The sequence below is a fragment of the Coffea arabica genome, chromosome 1e (assembly GCF_036785885.1).
Source record: "Coffea arabica cultivar ET-39 chromosome 1e, Coffea Arabica ET-39 HiFi, whole genome shotgun sequence".
Taxonomy (NCBI): Eukaryota; Viridiplantae; Streptophyta; class Magnoliopsida; order Gentianales; family Rubiaceae; genus Coffea; species Coffea arabica.
This window is the reverse complement of record NC_092311.1, coordinates 49,518,339-49,539,277: the sequence shown is the minus strand read 5'-3', so window position 1 is coordinate 49,539,277 and position 20,939 is coordinate 49,518,339. Positions and strand designations below refer to the sequence as shown.

Below are 20,939 nucleotides of genomic sequence, written 5' to 3'. Positions count from 1 at the left end.
CATCTGCCTCCCCGAGAGCCATTCAACAAGGCTTTCTCGCCGCAATGACAACTTTTGTCCTTTACTTAATTCATTTCTGAAGCGACTAGTATTCAAGAACATTAACCCCCAGCCCAGCCAGCTGATAGGCAAATGAGTGACTAAATTATTATGCATGTACACGTAAGGGGTGAGGTTGAAACTTGAAATCTTTCTAGAATGAAACCCTTCCTGCAAGTAAGGAGCGATTAACGAGGGATTTGAATTAGGTGCAGAACCCTCTTAAGTGGTGGTTAAGGGTAAGGAACCAGCATTAATGCCAAATACCCTATATATAATGTGGATCAGATCATTATAGAGTGTACTAGTGTGTAGTGAAGCCAAAGGCCCTCCCGGTTACATGAAGCATGGCTATCAATGACTCCAACAACAAAATAGTAGGCGTCCCTGTTAAATGTGTAGCGGTTATCTTCGGAGTCACGGGGCTTGTGGGGAAAGAGCTTGCGAGGAGGCTTCTTTCTTCATCCAGCAAGCGCCAATGGAAGGTATACGGCATAGCTCGAGCACCCCAGATTAAAGAAACCCTCCACAATCCAAATTACCATTTCGTTTCATGTGACCTCCTGAACCCTTCAGAAACTCGGCAAAAGCTTTCTCCATTAGATGATGTAACACACATCTTTTGGGTCACCTGGGCAAGCCAATTCCCCATAGATAGCCCCGAGTGTTGCGAGGAAAACGAGGCTATGATGTCCAATGCCTTGAACGCTATCCTCCCAAGAGCGAAGGCATTGAAGCACGTTTCTCTCCAGACGGGGACTAAGCATTACATTTCATTGCAAGAACAGCCTAATGCTAAAGAAGTTAGTTACTTTGACGAGCAATGTCCTAGGGTGGGCACCGGACATAACTTTTACTATGTCCTAGAGGACTTGCTCCAGGAGAGACTTGGAGGAAAGATTCCATGGTCGATTCATCGGCCGGGTTTCATCATGGGGTGTTCTCATAGATCCTTGTACAATTTAGTTGGTAGTTTGTGCGTTTATGGTACCATTTGTAAGAAATTAAACCTCCCATTTTTGTTTGGGGGGACAAGGGAGTGTTGGGAAGAAATGTCCATTGATGCCTCGGATGCTAGGCTCGTGGCTGAACAGCACGTCTGGGCAGCCACCAATGAAGCAGTACAATCCCCTCGTGGCCAAGCATTCAATGCGATCAATGGATCAGGTTTCACGTGGAAGGAGATATGGCCAGCTATAGGTACGAAATTTGGGTTGTCCATGGAATCATTAGCAGGCTCTGATGCCATGTTCGATCAAGATTTCATGTTTTCTTCGGCTATGGCTCAAAAGGGAGGACTTTGGAAAGAAATAGTAGTGCAAGAAGGTCTAGTCCAAACGGAGATGGAGGAGTTGGCAAATTGGGGATTCCTGGACGTTTTGTTTCGATTCCCAAGAAAAATGTTAGGAACCCGATACAAAGTTGATGGACTTGGCTTCACGGTGAGGTTCCAAGCTTTGGATTCAATACTCTACTGGATTGACGTCATGAGGCAAGAGAAGCTAATTCCATGACCAGAAGAAGAGGGCCTTTTTACTTCTTAATAAAGATTGCCAAAATGAATTTTAAGTGAGAGGTGCTTGACCACTAAGTGGCTGTTGTAGAGTACAAGTATATGGGAAAATGTTCCCCCCCCCCCCCCCCCCCCATTTTTTTTCTTTTTTTTTTTTTGCGGTGGGTAGAATATTCTGTTGATTTGCTCTATGCTGTTCCTGTCTTTTTTTGTAGTGTAAAAAGAATAGACAGGATTAAATCGAACTTGTTAAAAATTATTGTTGATGTCTGCAGGCTCTCTTAATTAATAATGCCTCCTTGATTTACTGATCTGGTCTCTCACAACAAAAAAAAAAAAGAATAGTCAACTATGACCAGTTTTTAGCCCTCTCCTCGGGAAAACCTCCAGTTCCTGTTTCAAGTGGAGGAACACAGCTATTCTTCGAAGTCCAAACAAATGCCAATTGTAGGCTATTTATAGCCGCGGAAGCGCTTCTTTTTAGTCAAATGTGAATTTTGCTTTTGTATAATCGAAAGCAGAATTTCTCCATTACATTTCAAAAAAAAGATGACAAGTAACGCAACTTGAGGTAATGGCATATTTGAACGAGTAAAATCAGAATGTATCCATTGACTTTCTTTACTAGTGAAATGAGAACCAATCGAAGTTCCCTAATTGCTTACGAATTCTTACCGTTGGTCATTTGGTCCAGTGATCATCACCCTCTTTAGTGATGCTGGAGGTCAGGGGTTCAACCCCTGCCTCCCACAAACTTGCCACTTTACGTGGCTGGTTTTCTGTCCCCACGGAGTAGCTCGAGCGGTCCGTTCCCCTTTTTTAGGATATGTCGACTTTCCTGACTTGTCCAAGGGTTCGAGTCCCACTGTTAACGTGCTCGATGTCGAGTGAGGCCTCCTCCCCGGATCGCAGGGGATTAGTCGGGCCTCGTAAGGATTGACCCGAACACCCTGTGTTGACCAAAAAAAAAAAAAAAAAAAAAGAAGTATCTCAACAATTTTTATGGCAGCCTTATTCTGCACAGGTACTCAAGAGTAAAAGTTCCAACTTGCCAGTACACAAATAAAACAAAACGTAAGGCCATATTCTAAATATAATGAAACTAATTAATGTTTAAATTTTCCAAGTGAGACTTTGAAATTTGCATGTTCGGATTGGAGTTTCTGAGAGTTCTTTATATGAAAAGTTACACAGTGACAATGTAATATATGTGAGATGAAACATAATTGAGAAATGTGTCAAAAAGATATTTCAAAAATAACAAATTGTTAGTTTTCCTATGATATTGTGGTTCTAGATTGATTTTATTTGCAATGTGTAGGTATTGATTCAAGGGGTATGATTTTTTATTAGATCTACATATTGTTGAGCATTGTAAACACTTAAATATTAATTCAACGGATATGATTTTTATCAGGTCTTCATATTGAGTATTGTAAATACGTATTTAAATTTCAAAAAATCAATTATACGTTCTCTCTCTCTCTCTCTCTCTCTTATTTGGGTGCCATTAGTTGTCATATGTAACCTCGTTTCTTAAGGGTTGAAATTCAGACAATCTTGCGGGTGAAAATGTGAGCGTATTTGCCTCTGATCTGAATCGTATTGGATGGTGCCTGGTAGCCTTTTTACAGCTTCAAAATTCTCAAGCAGAAGCCAAGAATAAATAGCCTGATACATTCTAACAATCCGAACAGCTTCAACCACTCTTCACGCCGACGGTTGGACAAAAGAATTTTTTTTTTTTAAAAAAAGGTACATAGAGAGTACCTTCATAGTGAATAACTCCGATGCGTTGCGCATTGGTTGATTAACATTTCCACAATTTTGTCATTATTTAGTATTTACAAAAGGTTAAAATATAGTCGCTCTGTGGTAAAAAAAAAAAAAAATTTTCCTGAACATGATACTTTTCTCTAGGTTCAACTAGTACATCAATGATCATACTAATTATAAAGAATAAAGGGTAAAATACTAAAAAACTACCTGTGGTTTGACAAATGTTTAATTTAGCTCCATTTGATTTAGAAACACACACTATAACTCCATGTAATTTTAACTAAATTAAAAATTGGGTAGATAGCATCATATCAATATTGCCCCTATTATATGTAAGATGCTTTCATTCAATTTTCACTTTAGTCAAAACCGTAGGAAGTTATAGTGTAATTTTTCAAATTAGAGGAAATTAAATTGAATATTTGACAAATCATAGGAAATTCATTTATATAGGGGCAATATTGACATTTCGCATATAACCGTTAGATTAAATGCTTTCCATTCAATTTTCAATTTAGTTGAAACCACATGAAGTTATAATGTAGGTTTTCAAATCAGAGAGAGTTAAAATGAATATTTAGCAAACCACAAGGAGTTTTTGGTATTTTACCCAAGAATAAAAGAAAATTGTTTATCTAGCTGCCTTTCCAAATTAATGTCTTGCTCTTTTCTTCATCCCCTTTTTCTTGGGTATGTGTGCGTGTCAAGTGTCTTCCTCCTGTTTATGTCGAAAAAAACAATCACCAGCACAACAAAGCTGAGGAGGACCTTGCACAATCTGTCAGCGGACGCAAAATACATGGCCAAAGGGAAAGGTTGCTGCTGTACTTTCCTTGTATCCATCAAGCATGTAGCGTAGTAAATTTGTTTTATCAAGAAATCTGTAGGCTTTGTCATGATGCTGCTTTCCAGCTCCACACAGTTCAGCAACTCAGCAACGCCATTGACGCAAATGTCTTCCTGACTTCCAATGAATGCATTACTGTCACAACAATTCTAATATCAGCAACTTCCTTCATCTTTTCTGGAAATTGAGGACTTTGACAGAGATTGCAAAGATGCCAAAAAATAGAACACTGAAGCCAAGAAGTACAGCAACTGAAACTCCAGTCATCCCTGGGCCATAGCCAAAAGTAACCTCAATATACTCTTTTACAGAGCCCTCAAATCCAGGCCCTACAATTTTGGTTTCCACGTCTCCAAGTTGGGAGGTGATGATGCCCCGCAATGTCCACGCAATTGGGCAGATATAATAGAACCATATCCACCATCCAGGGATGCTCTATACATATTTATTGGACAAAAAATATCAGTACGGTACGATCGAGTTAGTATAATGTTTTAATGGTGTGCTTGCGGCTTGGTCACATTAATGCTACACTTACCGGTTTAGGTACTAAAAAGCCGGAGAGGAGATTCCACAATGAGTAGAATGCTGAAGAGATAACAGCAGCCAAGTGCTGATTGGGTGTTAGACCCACAGCCATCATGCCATAGAAGGTAAAGTACATGAACGTGAGAAAATTGAACACCAGATAGAGGAAAAATTTGCCTGCAAGAAGAAACAAGGTACATAAATCAGCCTCATTGCATCTCCAATTTCCTTTTCTAATAAGCAATCAGATGATCTAATGTGACCCCAACGTTTACTTTGGAGGCGTCAATACTTGCAAAGGAGGACAAATGATCAATATGTTACAACAGCTTGAAAAGAAGTGCGGGGAAATTAAAATGAACGAACTTATGACAACCTTCTGACACTTGATCAACAAAAGACAGCCACATTGAGGCAAGACTACTTCAAGTTCAAAAGCGCATGCTTTTTTTTTTTTGGTTGGTACAGAAATGTGGTTAACGAGAGAGAGAGAGCTACAGCATAGGGAATGTAATTAGTCCCCTTATCTCTATAAATATGAAGGAATTATTCCTCAATAATGGAGTAATAATTAATAGTATTGTAAAATGAGTGGCGCAAAGTCAAAAAAAGGATTCTGACCAAACACTATTGATAATCCCTCTACCCTTAGAATAGTTCCTTACAATTTTTTTAAAAAAAAAAAACAACTTCCGTCACTAACGGTGAAAGGTATCATTGAGCATTATGTTGAACTAAATGGTTATTTCGGATGTTGAATTCTGCTCTTTCACCATTATGCCAAAGCCCAAAGAGACAACAAAAAATAGGATATGTAAGGCAATAATTTTCTGAAATAAAAAGTCACACGTAAGTGGTCAATCCTTATGTCCGTGATCGTCTTATGTTCATAGGTCAATTTCTTTAAGCATGTGAAACTGGAAAGACCCGAGTATCCTAACAAAAAAAAGTTTAATTAGGTTCAGTTTCGGGTCATAGAAGGTAACGATGTATTTAAACCACTCAAAAACAAGCTTTTGTGCCCTATTTCAAGCACGACTCGTGATGGGATCAACCCATATAAGTAGAAGAAAAAGAGGACTGTGTATACCTAATGTCCTTTCAAAGTTGATCATGAAGTACGTAATAACACAGTATATCAATGCCTGCACTGCAACATATGGGATCTCCACAAGACCCTGAATAAGCAAAGAAAAAGTTGAAACTGAGTACTGAATTCCGCAAATGCAATAGGAGTAAAAAAGTCGAGCTTCCCTAGCAATGAGGTGACATCAGAATACTGACAACCTTTTATTCATAGCCCCTTGATAAGCATCTCATTCTTACACCTTTTATTCATCTTTTTTCATACAACCTTAACTGAACTTTGTTTAGAACACAGTACCTGTGCTGCGGCATAAGGATATGGGCCATACATTCCTGCAGCTCGCTCTCTATAGAATACTGTCCTCTCAATTGAAACAATTGGTTGTACAGAAGATGAGTTATTAACCCCAAGGAACATGGCAGAAGCATATAGAGCTCCCATTACAACAAATAAGTTTTGTATGGAGTCCCTGCAAAATCATTCGAATCTCAACATCTAAACTTAGGTTATAACTCTGCAAACGGTTAGACAAATTAGTTTTGACCAATATCCCAGGCTGACATACTTAAAGTGAAAAAGTATCACCATCGACCAAAGAGACATGCATTATACTTTCAATCAGCAGAGGACTAGCGTTTGTCTTAGTTACAGCCCCAAATTTACAAAAAGTTCCAGAAACGAGTCAAAGACAGTTCACCCCAGAAATTGCATAATGAGCAACATATGTATAGCCATAGCATATAATATACTTGACAAGATTGATAGATCAACCCACTTGATTTTCTCAAATTAGTAGCTTATATTGATATATGACTTGAGCATCATACTGAATTACTAGAAATAAAAAAAAGGTCATTGAAAAATGAGAAATTCTTTAAATCCAGAAAAGAAGACCATATCAAAGAACATAAAAAGAAAATGGTACTGAGGTTTTTGCATGAATAGTACAAGAAGTATCATCACCTTTTTGTGCCGATGTCCCAAAATATAGTGCCAATTATAATAGCACTCATTGTAGTAAAAAACAGCCTCACAGCATTGTATGATGGGGTCCTCCAGTAGACTAGATTTTGCTTCCAGAAGCATGTTCTAAACTGAGAGAATGCATCTTGAGCAAATGTGGATGCAAACTTCAACGGTTGTGAGCCAACAGGTGGAACACTTGCCCGCTGAATGGAAGCTTCCACTTCCCTGCAGGAGAATAAGATACAGATGTTAGAAGGGACAAAAAGTCATAGCGTGATAGCCAGCAATGTTTCTGGCAATCAAGCAAAACCAGTTTGGATCACCTATATTGATTGGAATTTCTATATATGACTGCAAAGTCTTCACCGATCCTTTCTTCAGCAGCAGGTGTACTTATTTCAAGCATCCAAGTCGCAGGGTTATAACTACTAGGAATTGGGGGAATACTAGGGATGCTCTGTATAAACAGTAAAGGGCCAAAAAGATCAATTAGAGCTTGAAAGAGAATTTCATGCAACGGATAGGAGTTTATGCATAGTACAGAGTATGCACGTAAACAATCTAGAGACAAGTTTCTTCCCTCCACACTCGCGAATGAAAAATGCCAAGTTGGATTGCAAAATAGGTACAAGCATTATTGTAATTCACCTGAAAGTAATCAATCATAATTTGAGACTTCTCTCCTAGCTTTCCCCCATATATTACTCGTCCCCCTCGTTTCATCAGAAGTAACTGCAAATTTCAAGAGAATGACATAACGCAGAACAATTTTGTGGCCATAACAAAGTTCAATTAGACAAACCTCGTCAAATGCTTCAAAAATTTCAATACTCGGCTGATGGATGGTACAGACTACTGTTCTTCCTGTGTCAACAGTGTTACGCACAGTTTGCATCACAATGGCAGCTGCTCGTGCATCAAGCCCCGAGGTAGGTTCATCCATAAATATAATTGAAGGATTTGCAACAAGCTCCACTGCAATTGTTAAACGTTTTCTTTGTTCTGTCGACAAGCCAGTACTGCCTGGCAACCCTACCAGAGCATGCCTTAGAGAGTCTAGCTCGACTAGTTCCATCACTTCTTCAACAAATTCCTAAAGAGTACAGCAGTGAAACCTTTGTGAGTTAGAAGGAAACAGAGGAATCAGAACGAAAATATTAAAACTCCTGAGTTTTGTCAGAGAAAAGACCTTTCTTTGTTTTTTGTCTACTTCCTTTGGCAGTCGTAGAAATGAAGAAAACCAGAGCGACTCAAAAACTGTCACTTGTGGAGAATGTATGTCATTTTGTTCGACATATCCTGCAATCCTTGCAAAAGTCTTCTGTTCTTTTGGATGACCAGATATCCTGATGTCACCTTCAATGTACCCACCAGTCTTCCTTCCAGCAAGGACATCCATCAATGTGGTCTTACCCGCACCACTTGACCCAACTAATGCTGTAAGCACTCCTGGTGAAAATAGTCCGCTAACATTTGACAGCAATTGCAACCTCTTTTCTGTGATACCTTGTGAACTCATTTCCTTGAAGACAAAGTAGAACTTCTTCAGCTGTGTACTATAATATAAAAGCCAGAGGGAAGCAAAATCACTTCATGCTGTTACCTTTGGCATGTCAACAAAATAGTTGACATTGTGGAAACTCATTATTAAAGGTTGAAATGGGAGAATCATTCCCTTCTTTCTACGCCCAAGCCTAGAAGGAATGGTATCTGATTCAGAATTTGCTACGCTTCCTGCCAGATGATGATAGGTGTGAAAAGACATACAAAAATTAGTGGCAAAAAGAATAAAGGATAAATCCTATACCATTCTCAACTCTGTTTTCCTGCGTGACCTCTGGTGGAATGGTTGCTTGAGATTTCCTGATAGCTGTACGATAAAAGAAGCTGTGAAAAACTGAACAATCTGATTATATAGTTCATAATTTATTCTCATACTTTTCAAAATTATAATGTAGAGTAATGTTGATCATCTGTCTAATAACTTACGATTAAGAAAAGTCAAGGCCATTGTCCCTGCAATATTGAGAAGCAGAGTGTAAACTAATAAGACCCCAAAACCTAGCCAATACCAGTAACCAGCACTGGGTAGACTGTGTGATTGGAGAATGCTGTACCCTAGGGAAATATTTCCAGAAGTTGTTTTCTGCCAAATGAAAATTTTGGCAAAGAGGTCATAATATGCATGCAAAAAAGGTTTGTGAATTATTTTCTATCACATATATAATGAAGAGAAAAACCAAACCTCCATCCATCTTGTTGCAGTAAATTCATTAACAGAAATTGCACGCTGCCCATAGGACAATGGAGACACCCAAAAGGCCCAGACCCACCATGGCTTAATCATTTCTGAAAGAATATGAAGTATATAAGGTAAGAGAAAAATAAATAAGAGAGGCATCTACTTCACAGAATCATCTGAAAAGTGTACCCTTCGGCATAATAAATCCTCCCAGCAAGAATATAACTAGTAGTGCTGCTGATCCAAATGTACTGGAGATAGTTATATCTCGTGAAACAGATGCAATCATTCGGAAGAGAGCCAGAGCCATTTGATGCATAGAAAATAGTAGAAGCATATACCGGAAAAATCTGAGAGATTTCCCAATTGGACAGATTAGAAGCTTGTTAAGTAAATGCAACTGCACATATAAAAGGCTGGAAAAGTGATGGGGGATACCTCCCAGGACTGGGTGCAAATCCAACACTGTAGTATACAACACAAGACCACACTGCAGCTTCAATAACAGAGTAGGGTACACGTGTAATCCAACTAGAGACGGACCAGGCCCATGCAGGATGGAAGAAATTATCTCTCTGCTTGTAAAATACTGGAAGTCGAAAAATCATAATAGGAAGCTCTGAGAGCCCGTTGAACATCATATGCACTAGGCCAAAAAATAAACAAGCCAGATAGAGATTTCCATTTGTCAAATCTGTTGGATGCAGTCGTGTTCGCAGGAACATTGTACACGTGACAAATCCTACAAATGCAACCTGTGGCATGAAGACATCATTTACAATTCCAGAATGACAGAAACAGACTTGTAGGCAGATTAAAGAATCGTAATGCCGCTTAAATACCAGAAAGATGTATTACGTCTAGGCAATCGTCATTCTAAAAGGTATTCAACAGCCACAAAGATGGACAAAGAAAAATAATCAATGGCCTCAAAGATGGACAAAGAAAAGTATTCAATGGCCTCAATGATGGACAAAGGGCCTAAACAGTCATGGTATCTTTTACCATTTTGGATCTGGACCATGATCCCATGGCATCTTTCCCAATTATGATTACACAAATTACGAATAGAGCAAGAAACTTTTTCAGAAAGAAATTGTTGGGGTGAGTATCCAACAAATGTTTCCTAATTAGCTTAAAGATTGTTAAAAATTGATCAATGTATAGGGGCCAAATGCTTAGTGGTGTTCTAAGATTACTCTCATCCAAAATCATTTTCATTTTTTAACTCTTTTTATGACTTAATGATGCAAATACCTTCCTTATTTTTCATCATTTTATACGCCTTTTCATAATTCAAGTGTAGGAAGGATGAGTTGAATTTATCAAAGAATCAGGAACAATAACAAAAGATTCATTCCTACGATAGATTACATCAGACTGTCAACCTAATTTTACTTGATTAACTAGACTGTTAACCTCTTTTTATACAATAAAAGTTTTTTTACAAACCCCCAGTTTTCATTTTCTTAAAAATACAGAGAATAAAAATATCTGTGCATCTTTACCAATAAAAGAAATGATATGTTAATGTGTACTATCACTCAAAAACATAGACTTTTGAATCAAATGTGAAAGCCAGATAAGAAGAGTTCTTAATATCATAAACTCTCCAACTAACTGTCTCTTAGCAATTAAGCAAGATTCACATGCACATGAAAGTAGTAGCCAGTCAAAAGTGCATAAAATGTGCCATGTTCACTCATTGAGAATTAGTATAAAAGGTCTACATATGCATAATTTAATACCAAAAAAATATCAGAGCAAGTTTTTAAAAAGTAAAACTTACAACACACAAGGGTAAGAGGGAAGAAAATACATGGAAAATTAGCACAATGCACAATATACTTGATGAGACAAAAAACAATCAACCAAAAGCAAGGTTATTTCCTTGACAGTCTTTTCAAGTTTGAGAGTTCAAATTGTTTTGGAAATTGCAAACAACAGGAACCCAAAATGACAAGTAGTCAAGTTTCTGTCAGAGGTAAATAGTTTAATCAAATTCCAATACTGTGAAAGTGCCTGCCTACAATGAAAATATTCATGTTTAAACACTTACCGGCAGATAAATACATATCTCAGTTTACTGATTGATAACTTCCTAATTTTATAGTATTGTATTGGCAACATTACCCAGTTTATGGACAGAAAAACCGTAAGACCAGCAATTTCTCAGAAAAACGATGTTGTTAAAAAGGATTGAATTATCTGGACCGCCTAACAAAAAATGAAGTGAAATTTAACCAATAAGATCAATTCGAAGACAGCAGTCGACACTTCAGTATCATGAACCCACAATGATCGACAAAAATCCTTCATATGATATGTTAACTCATATCAACTTATTTTGATATTCTAAATTCAAGTTTGACACTTGCAAAGACATATTGTATGGGAAAGGATACATCTTATATTCTTAACCCATACTCATTCCTAACCCTAGCAGCCTTGGGTCCAATGCTGTGATATTGCCTTAAGGATTACAAGTTACGCCATACAGGCTAAATATCGGATATCAAAGAAACAGAAGTATGGTATTTGTCTTACAGGACACAAAGCATACCTGGCATGTCCTAAAGATGTAGAGAAAACGATGTCTGCTAATTAGAAGTAATTCCCTAGCAAAACATGCTTTAAAGAGCTCCCATATGGACACAGCATACTTGGATTTAGACAAAGCTGAAGGGTGAGCATTGGATTTATCATATGAAGCTGAAATATTAGCTGCCAAATCCTGACCATATCTGGAATTTTGAAAAGCCTCAACAATTTTTGGAACAGGAATGAATACATAAGGTTTTGACCTATCAGCCCAGTATTGAGCCTGATCCTTTCGCGAGGTCACCTATAAATAGAAAACAGAGTGAGTGCCTAATGAACATCAATAAAGAAGCAAAGAAAATCAAAATATAATGTACCTCTTGAAGAAAGTCCGCTACACCCTTACGAGGTGGGAGTCGAAAGCCTAGAGACTCAAAGAAATCCACAACATCTGCCCGAGGGCCTTGATACACAATATATCCTTCGGATATTACAATCAGATCATCAAATAGATCAAAAGTCTCAGGTGCAGGCTGAAGTAAAGCCATTAAAATTGTTCCTTCCATTAAATGAACAAAATTCCTCAAGCATTTGACAATTTGGTAGGTTGTGGAGCTATCGAGTCCAGTGGATATTTCATCCATGAATAATGTTTTCCTGGGGCCAACCACCATTTCTCCTATACAAAAAAAATGGAAAAAAAAGAAAGGGTAGAGAGAGAGAGAGAGAGAGAGATTAGTATTTAAAGGAAACTACAAAACCCAAAAGGTGCAAGGTTCCTCACATCAAAACCATAGCTAACTCAAACTTGTTTTTCTTTTCCCCTGTTAACTTGCCTTTCTAATTCCTCCACCTTCATCTTTCCCTAAAAAACTTCGTTAAATTTGAGTAAGTTACAAACGAATTTAGTGATCTACAACTTCTTTTAACTTTATTTTGTTGCAGAAATGGGCCATCCAGCTATTCCTTTCCACTGTCACCAAAAGCGTTAGCAATTGAAAAAGGGAACTAATTCTCTTCTTTATTTCCTTACTCTATTGAGCTTTCTGTGGAGAATCTCACCATAGAACTAATGCACAGGGACTCAAACAACAAAATAGATTTGTTTGAAGCAGATTGTAAACAGATCATAAACAAGTACACAAGAAAATTGATCTTGGACTATTAGAGCGCAAGTAAACATCAATCACCATTTGTTCAAAAGAATGCATGTGGATAGAGATACTAGTAGGAACAAAAGTTTACAAAAATGTGGCTTAAGAAAAATAGGATATTCAAGACAGTGTCAGCAAATTTGTTGACAAGAAACAATACTGATACAACAAGAAGTAGAATGCCTTGATATCGTTTGCACAATCAGATGTATTCCCAAAGGTTGCACTATTAAGGTTTCTGATGCTTAACAGATGTGGTTTTGTCTCAAAAGGATACACTAGACACACATCAAGAAACAAAACCATCTTAATAAGCCACTTGCTAATAATCATGCTCTAAACCAGGAATCATGAGAAGTATCATTTAACCACTTCATAAAAATTTGGAGCACAAAGTGCAATTATATTTTTTTTGGGGATTGAAATTAGTTTGAATAAAACCAATCTCTCTGAACTCAAGCAAATTCCAAGAACAAGCATGTGGAGTCATTTGCATCAAGTATGAAGGAGAAATTGATCATGAAAATCTTCAAGAATGCATAAGAATAAAGCATATAACTCATGAAAACTGTGAAAATATAGAGATATAAGGCCCCAATCACTGGGGCACTTGAGGAGCCAAGTTTTTAAGAGACTAAGATAGAAAGAAAACCATGTATTTCAACCATACTGGCAGATTTTAAGGTGATACCACAGAGGCAGCAATAGACCTGTAGTGACTCTCTTTCTTTGACCACCTGAAATGCCCCTAAGCATTTCATTACCAACCAGAGTATCTGAACAAGCATCAAGACCAAGAATTTTCAGGTAGTATTCGGTGGATACACTGTGCTTAGTACCACCAACAGATGATGCCTGAAATAAAACATTGTTGCCCAATCATCATATGGAAATATTGCAAATGGCAAATTACTCTAATAAGATAACTGAACAAGATACAAAAGCCACCTTCATAAATGCGTCAATCTCAGGAATAGGACGTATATTCCTCTCCTTCTCTAGACGAGTAAGATCTTTCATATATTCTGCAGTTCCAGATTAAAAATGCAAATAAATAACAACTTTGCTGTCCTTCAATAGCAATCAAATACTCTGACAAAAAATCCCCAAATTGGACAACTAAAGCTCTTGAAGCCCTTTAAGCCAAGGGATTCAAATGATATGTCCTTGGATACTATATCTGTCCTTCCATGACTGCTGAATCATAAACTATGAAAATGGAAGAAAGGTAAAAAATGTTTACAGCCCAACTAAATCCTCACCAACAGGGCAAGTTAGTCAGTGGGATCTAACCTATGGCAACCTTAGCTTAGAGTGAAAACCCCACAACCTTGACATGATTTGCCTAACCATTTTACTGGTACAATGAGAATGACACAAATATCAGGAAATGGCTTGGACTCAGATTGAATAAGAACAAACAACAAACTGACAACAAAAAACAAGGATGGAGGGCAAACTGCAAAAATGAGAAACAAGTTCTATCTAAGCATGACAACCGAATACCCTGATGTAAAAGTAGGCATAGTTACACTTCAACCAAGTTCCACCTATGATATTTTCATTTTAATGGTGTCCCCAATTTTATGAATATAAATGAGCCAAGAATCTTAATATAGAAATGCACAATCAAATGATATCAACATTAATTCTGGTGTATTGAATAAGCTAGCAACTGAATGTGGTGAAACCATAAGGACAAACCTGCAAAACCTTCACTTGCACCTTGGCATCTAGCTGCAAAATCCAATGTTTCCCTCACAGTCAACTCGGCAATGTGATTATCTGTCTGACTAATGTAAGCCGAAGTCCTTTGAATGCAAAATTCCTCAAGCTTTTGACCATTATATGATATGTTCCCACTTTTCTGGTACCAAATTGTTTTGTTATTGATGAGAAAAACATCAAAGGTGAAATTCAAACATCCTCTAAAGATAAAGATGATATAATCAAGTCTTCAATCATAAATGTGCTAAAATGGAGAAACTGAGTCAAAATATTGACTACTTTATATTTCAAAAGTGCCTACTTGATTTGTAAACACTCCATATGAGAAGATCTTCTAAATAAGACATTTGCAAACTTCAAAGACCACAACAAAAAAAATTCTTAGCACCAAAGCCAAAAACAGATGTATTCTCCACATGATAGAATACAGTCATATGCAAGTGAAAAAGACTTTATTCTTTGTCAAAGACATATTTTTCATGTTGGGTAAAAGCAAGCTACAATGATCTAATAACAAGTCTAAGTGGAGGTCAACAAAATCCAGAAACGAGGGCTAAGTTTTGATGCAAATATCTTCGGAGTAATTGACCTTCTTTTTTCCCATCTCCCACAAATGCATTAGGAAAGAAAACACCAGCTAAATTATCATTTGTTCCTCCCACTTTATGTCTTTGAAGGTCATGTAAATCTGATGGCTTGAGAAACATGAGCAGCCAGATATTTGTATTCTTATTCAATCAACACTACTTTAGAAAGTTTATCTGACTTGAACAATTAATTCTTGCATCTTGATATCAGGACATGTCCTGTTCCATCTCACAATATTAGAGTTATTTTATATCCCCGCTTTCAACAAGTGGCTTTAAGTATGACAAAAGGAAAATTAAATTTGGAATAAAATTCTGTACAACCCTTCTTTTATAGCTCTTAATCAAGGATCCCAGATTTGTACTAGCAGTTGGCAAAAGATAACTACGAATTGATAGGATTTCTCAGTTCTGCCTACAAATAAATCAATCTATTCAACAATCTGGGAACATGTATTACTAGTCCAACAAGAGAGGTTGGAATCAATATACGGTAAACTAACCTTCAATCCCTCATCAATTTTTCCTGCAAGAGCTCGTAGTAGTGTGGACTTTCCAGAACCTGGAGGTCCCAAAAGCAATGTCATCCTAGAAAAAGCCAGATAGAGAAATAATTAAACTTACAGTTGCTTTAATTCCTATCATGAATTTCAGTTGTAGTAGCGGATAGAATCTCACTGAAGGTGATTTTTTTTTAGCGAAGTTCATTGTTTTTAACTTTACTTTTTAATTGCCCTAATGCTTTTAGCCTGAGTCATCAATTTGCTTGAAGAAATCAACTATAGCCCCTTTCCTCCGAGTAGATCTTAGTTTGCTTAAGTTGCAAATAATTGTAAGATTACCGGGTGTCAAACCAATTGCATGCTAGTACATTCTAGTCTACATTGGAGGTCGTATTTCTTGATTCAAGATGGATACGTATGTTCCTGATAAAGACAAACGCGTAACTCCAGTCTAAGACATGCAAGGTTATTTGGTGTAATTCACGCCTTAAACCCTCTATGTACTATACAGTTACTCAAATTTCTAACAGATTTCACATTGCTCTTAGATTTCTGTAACAATAAGTATTAAACATGTAGCAAGGGGTGCCTAACAAAAAAAAATGGAAAAAAAAGTAGCAAGGGAAAGGTGAGAGAGAGTTTTTGTACCTCCCAGGCTTTACAACACCATTGAGATTATTCAAAATGGTAAGACAATATCTCTTCGGCCGAAAAATCTTCAGCTTGGTTAAAACTTGCTGCAATTAATCAATGTAATTCAGGTTAATATACAAAACTAAACCTCAACTCAGTATTTACCATCAGAAGTTACAAGAAATGGTAGATTGAAGAAATTAAATAACCACTGACTAACCTCGACGATATCACGACTGAAATTCACCAAAGTTGGCAACGCTCTAGACCCTACTTGCACGTTTGCTGTGATGTTAAGGTCCTGGAAGCGAACCTCAACTTTTGGTATCTCAATTCCCACTCTATCAATAAGGTAAATAAGTAATAATTAAGTCACAGTATAAAATATCGTGAATTTCAAACACTGATAGACGTAATAAATCTCTTAAGCGATGATTTAGAAAGAAATCCACCGTAGGGAAAGAAGACAAATAAATAACTTTCTATGCCTCTTCTTTTCACCTAATCTGAAATCATCTATGCATGGCTCAAATAGTAAAAAGCTCAACTCCCCAACCAACAGTTTCGCAACTGAGTTAATGCACACTCGGATACATAATGAACTGTAATTTAACCAAAAATATCACACATGACAGAATTGAGAGAAGGTCAATTTTCTATTATGAAGATAGAGGCCACGTGTGCATGCAGATTTTGGTACGTGTGTGTGGGTGTGGGGGAAGATGTAGAACCTATCGAGGCGTTCTTTAACGGCGGCGAGGAGTTTATAGTTATCCTGGTCGGAGGTAGCCAAGGCGCGTTTGACCACGAGTTCGCGATTGAGGCGATCGAGTTTCCTAACGTCGACGGTCTCACTCCTCGGCTCAGCGGAATCAGTAGTTTCGGAGGGCGTACGCCTCAACAGGGCGAAGTTGGAGCGCTTGTGCGTCGGCAACCTCTCAAGCGCCGCCCACACGAGCTCCTCTTCATCCTGCTCCACAAACTCCGCGTTCGACGGCCTCGAGAAACCATCACCTTGTGCTTCTACTATTACGTCGAAGTATTCGCTCCCGTCCGCCGCCGCCATTTCCCAAAGATCTCAAGATATCTCTCTCAAAATTTACTCATACAATCTTTGATCATTAATTTATTTCTTCCAGCATTTTATCCAACCGTCGTTCTTCTTCTTTTCCCTTTTTTTTTGGTCTTTTTTACATGTGAATATGAAAATAAAAACAAAAAGGAAAAAAGAAAGAAAGAAAGAACTAAAGGCGGGGAGAATTAATGATCAGAAGTTATCGAAATGCGAATGATATTTGGTCTCAGGTGGGATAGCAGCTTAGTTTGTTTGGAGAAGAGATCGGGACTAAATGTCACGGGTTTCTGTCTCACGAATACTCGCGTTGTATGAGGTCATGGGCGGGGTGACCGGCTTAAATTGAAGTTTTGAAGAGGTTAAAAAATCTTAAAACTAGGGAAATTGCCGCGGGTGCGTTGCTTGAGCCCTACGCTGTAGCTGCCATCAGTTAGTCATCAGAAGCAGTAATTTTTATTTTACCGGTGGGTTCTTAATTGCAATTTGTCCTTGGGTGGGAGTTTAGATCACGGGCTGATTAACCTTTTTTTTTTTTTTTTTCTTAGACGATGCCGTGTCTCTAAATCGAGTCCTACCGTCCATACATTAGCTACCCAACTCTTACTAGGACTCTTGTCAGACAAAGCTTTGGTTCAGCTAGTTTTGAAGTAATCAAATTATACACCAACAACATTTTGTGTTTGATAAAATTTTAAATTCCGTAAAAACTTCATTAGATTAACATAATATTTGTAATTTATATGTAAAAAATTTCAACAAATTAACATATATGATATTTGTAATTTACATGTATAAAATTCCTGCTATCTCTACCCCAGCTGGTTTTATAAGTATAAGTTGATGAAGTAGAAGCAAATATCTAACACGTGTCCTTTTAGAGTTTTTTTTTTCTGAGTTAAAATGGAGAGTTCAAACCTTACGAGAGGAAAAGAATAAATGGGAGGTTTTGACAATTGAACCACAACTACGGAGCTCACAAGTCCATCGAAGGATTATAACTTTAAAAAAAATCGTTCAAAATGTTCCTTACATTTCATCAAATAAAAAATTCATTTGATGAATATGAGGACATTTTAAATGATTTTTCTTGTGTTTAACCTATTCGGATGCTAAAACTTATCTCCATACATAGCTATGGTAAGTAACTACAGATGAAAGATAAAAAGGGATAAGAGTTCTTCCGGGTTATCATGACGAAGGAGGTCATGCCATGACACCTATAAAACATCCAAGGAGACAATCAAGGACCTTTTACAAATACAAAAATGGCTCATACTTGAGTAGGCTCGATTTTTAAAGATTCAGTGATCCACATTATCTCACTAAGTGGTGTGGTACAATTTGAGTCATTAACTATTTGAAAACCGGGTCTAACCAAGTTTCGCCCTCCTAAAATTACATCCATTATGTTACCCACTGGAATCAACTCCGAGCTTTCCTCCTACTTAGGTTTTGGTGTGAACTTCTTCAATAAATAAATAATTTAAACTTAAACACAATTTCAAGATATATTCACTTCATAATCGAAAAAGTCAAAATTAGGGATGGTAATTGAGCAGGTGCCCACGGCGGGTTAATGAGGTAAGGGGTCATTTACTCCCCCGTTAAGAAATAGGTCAGGGGACGGGAAATATACACCCACTCCCTAATATATATATATATATATATATATATATATATATATATATATATATTAAATACATAACATATTTAATACTATTAGTTGCAATAATTATATTATTAGTTATGAGTATCAAATTATGTATATGTAATATAATTAATATTATTAATTATACTAATAATTATATATTTATACTAATACAAATTATTGATTAGTTATATTAATACATTTATACTAAATTATTAATTATCCTTTTTCCAAAAAAAAATTATATACATTTTTCTCCCGCAAGCACTTGGAGGGGAAGTAGTTTGGGAAGAGGGGAACGGGGTAACAAGGGGCGAGGTCGAGAGCAAAGAGAAATATTTGGGCAATGGGGCGGAGGTTGGGATAAGGATCCCCTGACCGTGGCCATTCCTAGCCAAAAAGTTTTTTTTTATAGAATAATAGCCAAAAGTTATATGCACTAAATGTGGTTTCCTTGTCCTTTGTAGTGTCAAACCATTAAGGCATAATCTGGAAGTATAAGATGAGATTTTGCAAGTTTTTATTCTCAATACTATTTTTCTTTTTATATTTGGACTCTCTCGATTTAAAATAAATTTATTTGCAATATCCTATATATATATATAAAGGAGTTGTAGTTTGTCCGTCGGGTGATTTTTATCTAACATTTTAAGAGGCAATTGTGTCATAGAGAATCAGAAATCTAATTGTGTCCTTTCTCATCCTATATCACCTACTCTTCAATAGAAATGATTGCAAGACGGTTACCTCAATTATTTATCTACTTATATCACAGGACTACTACTTTATCTATCTATCTATGTAAATAATATGAGGTTGAATAGTAGAATTATTCAGCATCAACTCTCAATTTGAACTACAATTATGTCTACTATCCCTTCACTATGGTTGCATAAACTTTTATAATTCTCTTAACTGATTATCTACTATAGTACTATGCAATATTTTATCTACACATGGTATGACATTTTTGGCTACCATTAATAGTATGCCTTGCCTAAGGTAAAAACAAATTGTTCAACATTACCAAATTATTTAAGAACACCGTAGGTATAAACTCCTATGCTTTGCATGGGGCTTCTCCCTAGTAAATTTGATAAAATTTAGAGGTGTCAACCGCAACCCAATTATGTTGATCCTTCCAAACTCGTTTATTAATAAATAGACTTGAGCGTGCAATGAACACTAAATGGGTCTAACTAAGTGCTCAATTAAACACATTTAATTGGTGGATAGTGAGATGGTTCGACTCATTCATTTATATCCATTTAAAAATAATTATACATTTAAACTCAATTTTTAATGAGTATTAAGCAGATAAATTTGAATTTCTTACCATTCTAATAGTGATAAAAATGTCGTTATTTTTTGTCAAAAAATAATCAAAATTTTTTTAAAAATAAATAGAATTTCAAGTGAATCATAAATGAGTAATTGGGTACATCCATATCCATTTCTTAAACGAGTAATTATCCAATTACAAGTTCAAACCCGTCCGAATCATCTATTTTGATACCTTCAATAAAACTGGACCTATTCGGGTTCCCTTCCGAGCAACACACGCCGGAGGGTACAACATATATTCCTTCCAGAAATTGTGAAAATTGGCTGAGTTTCATTGAAAATGAGAGTAGGAAATAGATTTTCGTTTTTGGACTCGTGAAGATATCCCATTTCTTATGGAGCTCTTCAAAAGAGAATGCCAAAAGTTGCTCGAGGTTTTAGCTTGTAGTAGACCAGCATATCATCCATTACGTCCACAAAACTCTTATGTTATATTGTGGTTGTGTTCGTTGAAAGCATATGGAAACAATTGCCTTTCGTTTAGAACATGATTCGGAGCTTTTATTTTTATTTATTTTTTTTTGCCATTGATGTATTTAATTAAGCTCACGCAATTTGCAAGCTATTCATCGTTTGATACATTTTTGTTACTCAATACCAATTACTATTATTGTTAACAGTTCTACGCACTTCACAATCAAAACTCAAAAGCAGTCAAACTATTTTGCAATTTCGCGGATTGTTTTTCCTCCGTGCGACAATTTCTAGGTCATACGATTCGAATA

The 20,939-nt window shown here is 36.8% G+C and overlaps 2 protein-coding genes across 5 annotated transcripts; one reads left to right on the top strand and one right to left on the bottom strand.

Annotated features, from left to right (window-relative positions):
* Positions 1-386: 386 nt before the first annotated feature.
* LOC113695875 ((S)-8-oxocitronellyl enol synthase CYC2-like) lies at positions 387-1,626 on the top strand. Its single transcript, XM_027215056.2, has one exon. The coding sequence runs from the start codon at positions 387-389 to the stop codon at positions 1,551-1,553; it is 1,167 nt and encodes a 388-aa protein (XP_027070857.2). The 3' UTR covers positions 1,554-1,626.
* A 2,181-nt stretch (positions 1,627-3,807) lies between these two features.
* LOC113711035 (ABC transporter G family member 31) lies at positions 3,808-17,488 on the bottom strand. Of its 4 annotated transcripts, XM_027234172.2 has the most exons (24): positions 16,879-17,488; positions 16,368-16,488; positions 16,163-16,251; positions 15,515-15,599; positions 14,401-14,563; positions 13,645-13,721; positions 13,407-13,551; positions 11,920-12,221; positions 11,565-11,846; positions 9,440-9,756; positions 9,191-9,351; positions 9,005-9,108; positions 8,749-8,905; positions 8,567-8,629; positions 8,363-8,493; positions 7,949-8,281; positions 7,562-7,852; positions 7,408-7,491; positions 7,083-7,216; positions 6,757-6,984; positions 6,091-6,262; positions 5,797-5,884; positions 4,717-4,883; positions 3,808-4,613 (listed from the first exon to the last, which is right to left on the bottom strand). In XM_027234172.2, the coding sequence occupies exons 1-24, from the start codon at positions 17,211-17,213 to the stop codon at positions 4,347-4,349; spliced, it is 4,296 nt and encodes a 1,431-aa protein (XP_027089973.2). In that variant the 5' UTR covers positions 17,214-17,488; the 3' UTR covers positions 3,808-4,346. The 4 variants fall into 4 exon arrangements, with proteins under 4 accessions (XP_027089973.2, XP_071916946.1, XP_071916940.1 ...); XM_072060845.1 differs by lacking the exons at positions 16,163-16,251; positions 16,368-16,488; positions 16,879-17,488 and adding an exon at positions 15,854-15,926; XM_072060839.1 differs by lacking the exons at positions 16,163-16,251; positions 16,368-16,488; positions 16,879-17,488 and adding an exon at positions 15,735-15,869.
* Positions 17,489-20,939: the final 3,451 nt, after the last annotated feature.

What these genes read in the sequence shown, in the direction of transcription:
- LOC113711035 (XM_027234172.2), bottom strand. Translation starts at nt 17,213, where the DNA reads ATGGCGGCGGCGGACGGGAGCGAATACTTCGACGTAATAGTAGAAGCA. An exon ending in AAGAAAGAGAGTCACTACAG is followed by an intron (nt 12,222 to 13,406) that starts GTCTATTGCTGC and finishes TTTTTTGTATAG; the next exon opens with GAGAAATGGTGGTTGGCCCC. An exon ending in GGAAAACAGAGTTGAGAATG is followed by an intron (nt 8,494 to 8,566) that starts GTATAGGATTTA and finishes ATCATCTGGCAG; the next exon opens with GAAGCGTAGCAAATTCTGAA.
- LOC113695875 (XM_027215056.2), top strand. Translation starts at nt 387, where the DNA reads ATGGCTATCAATGACTCCAACAACAAAATAGTAGGCGTCCCTGTTAAA.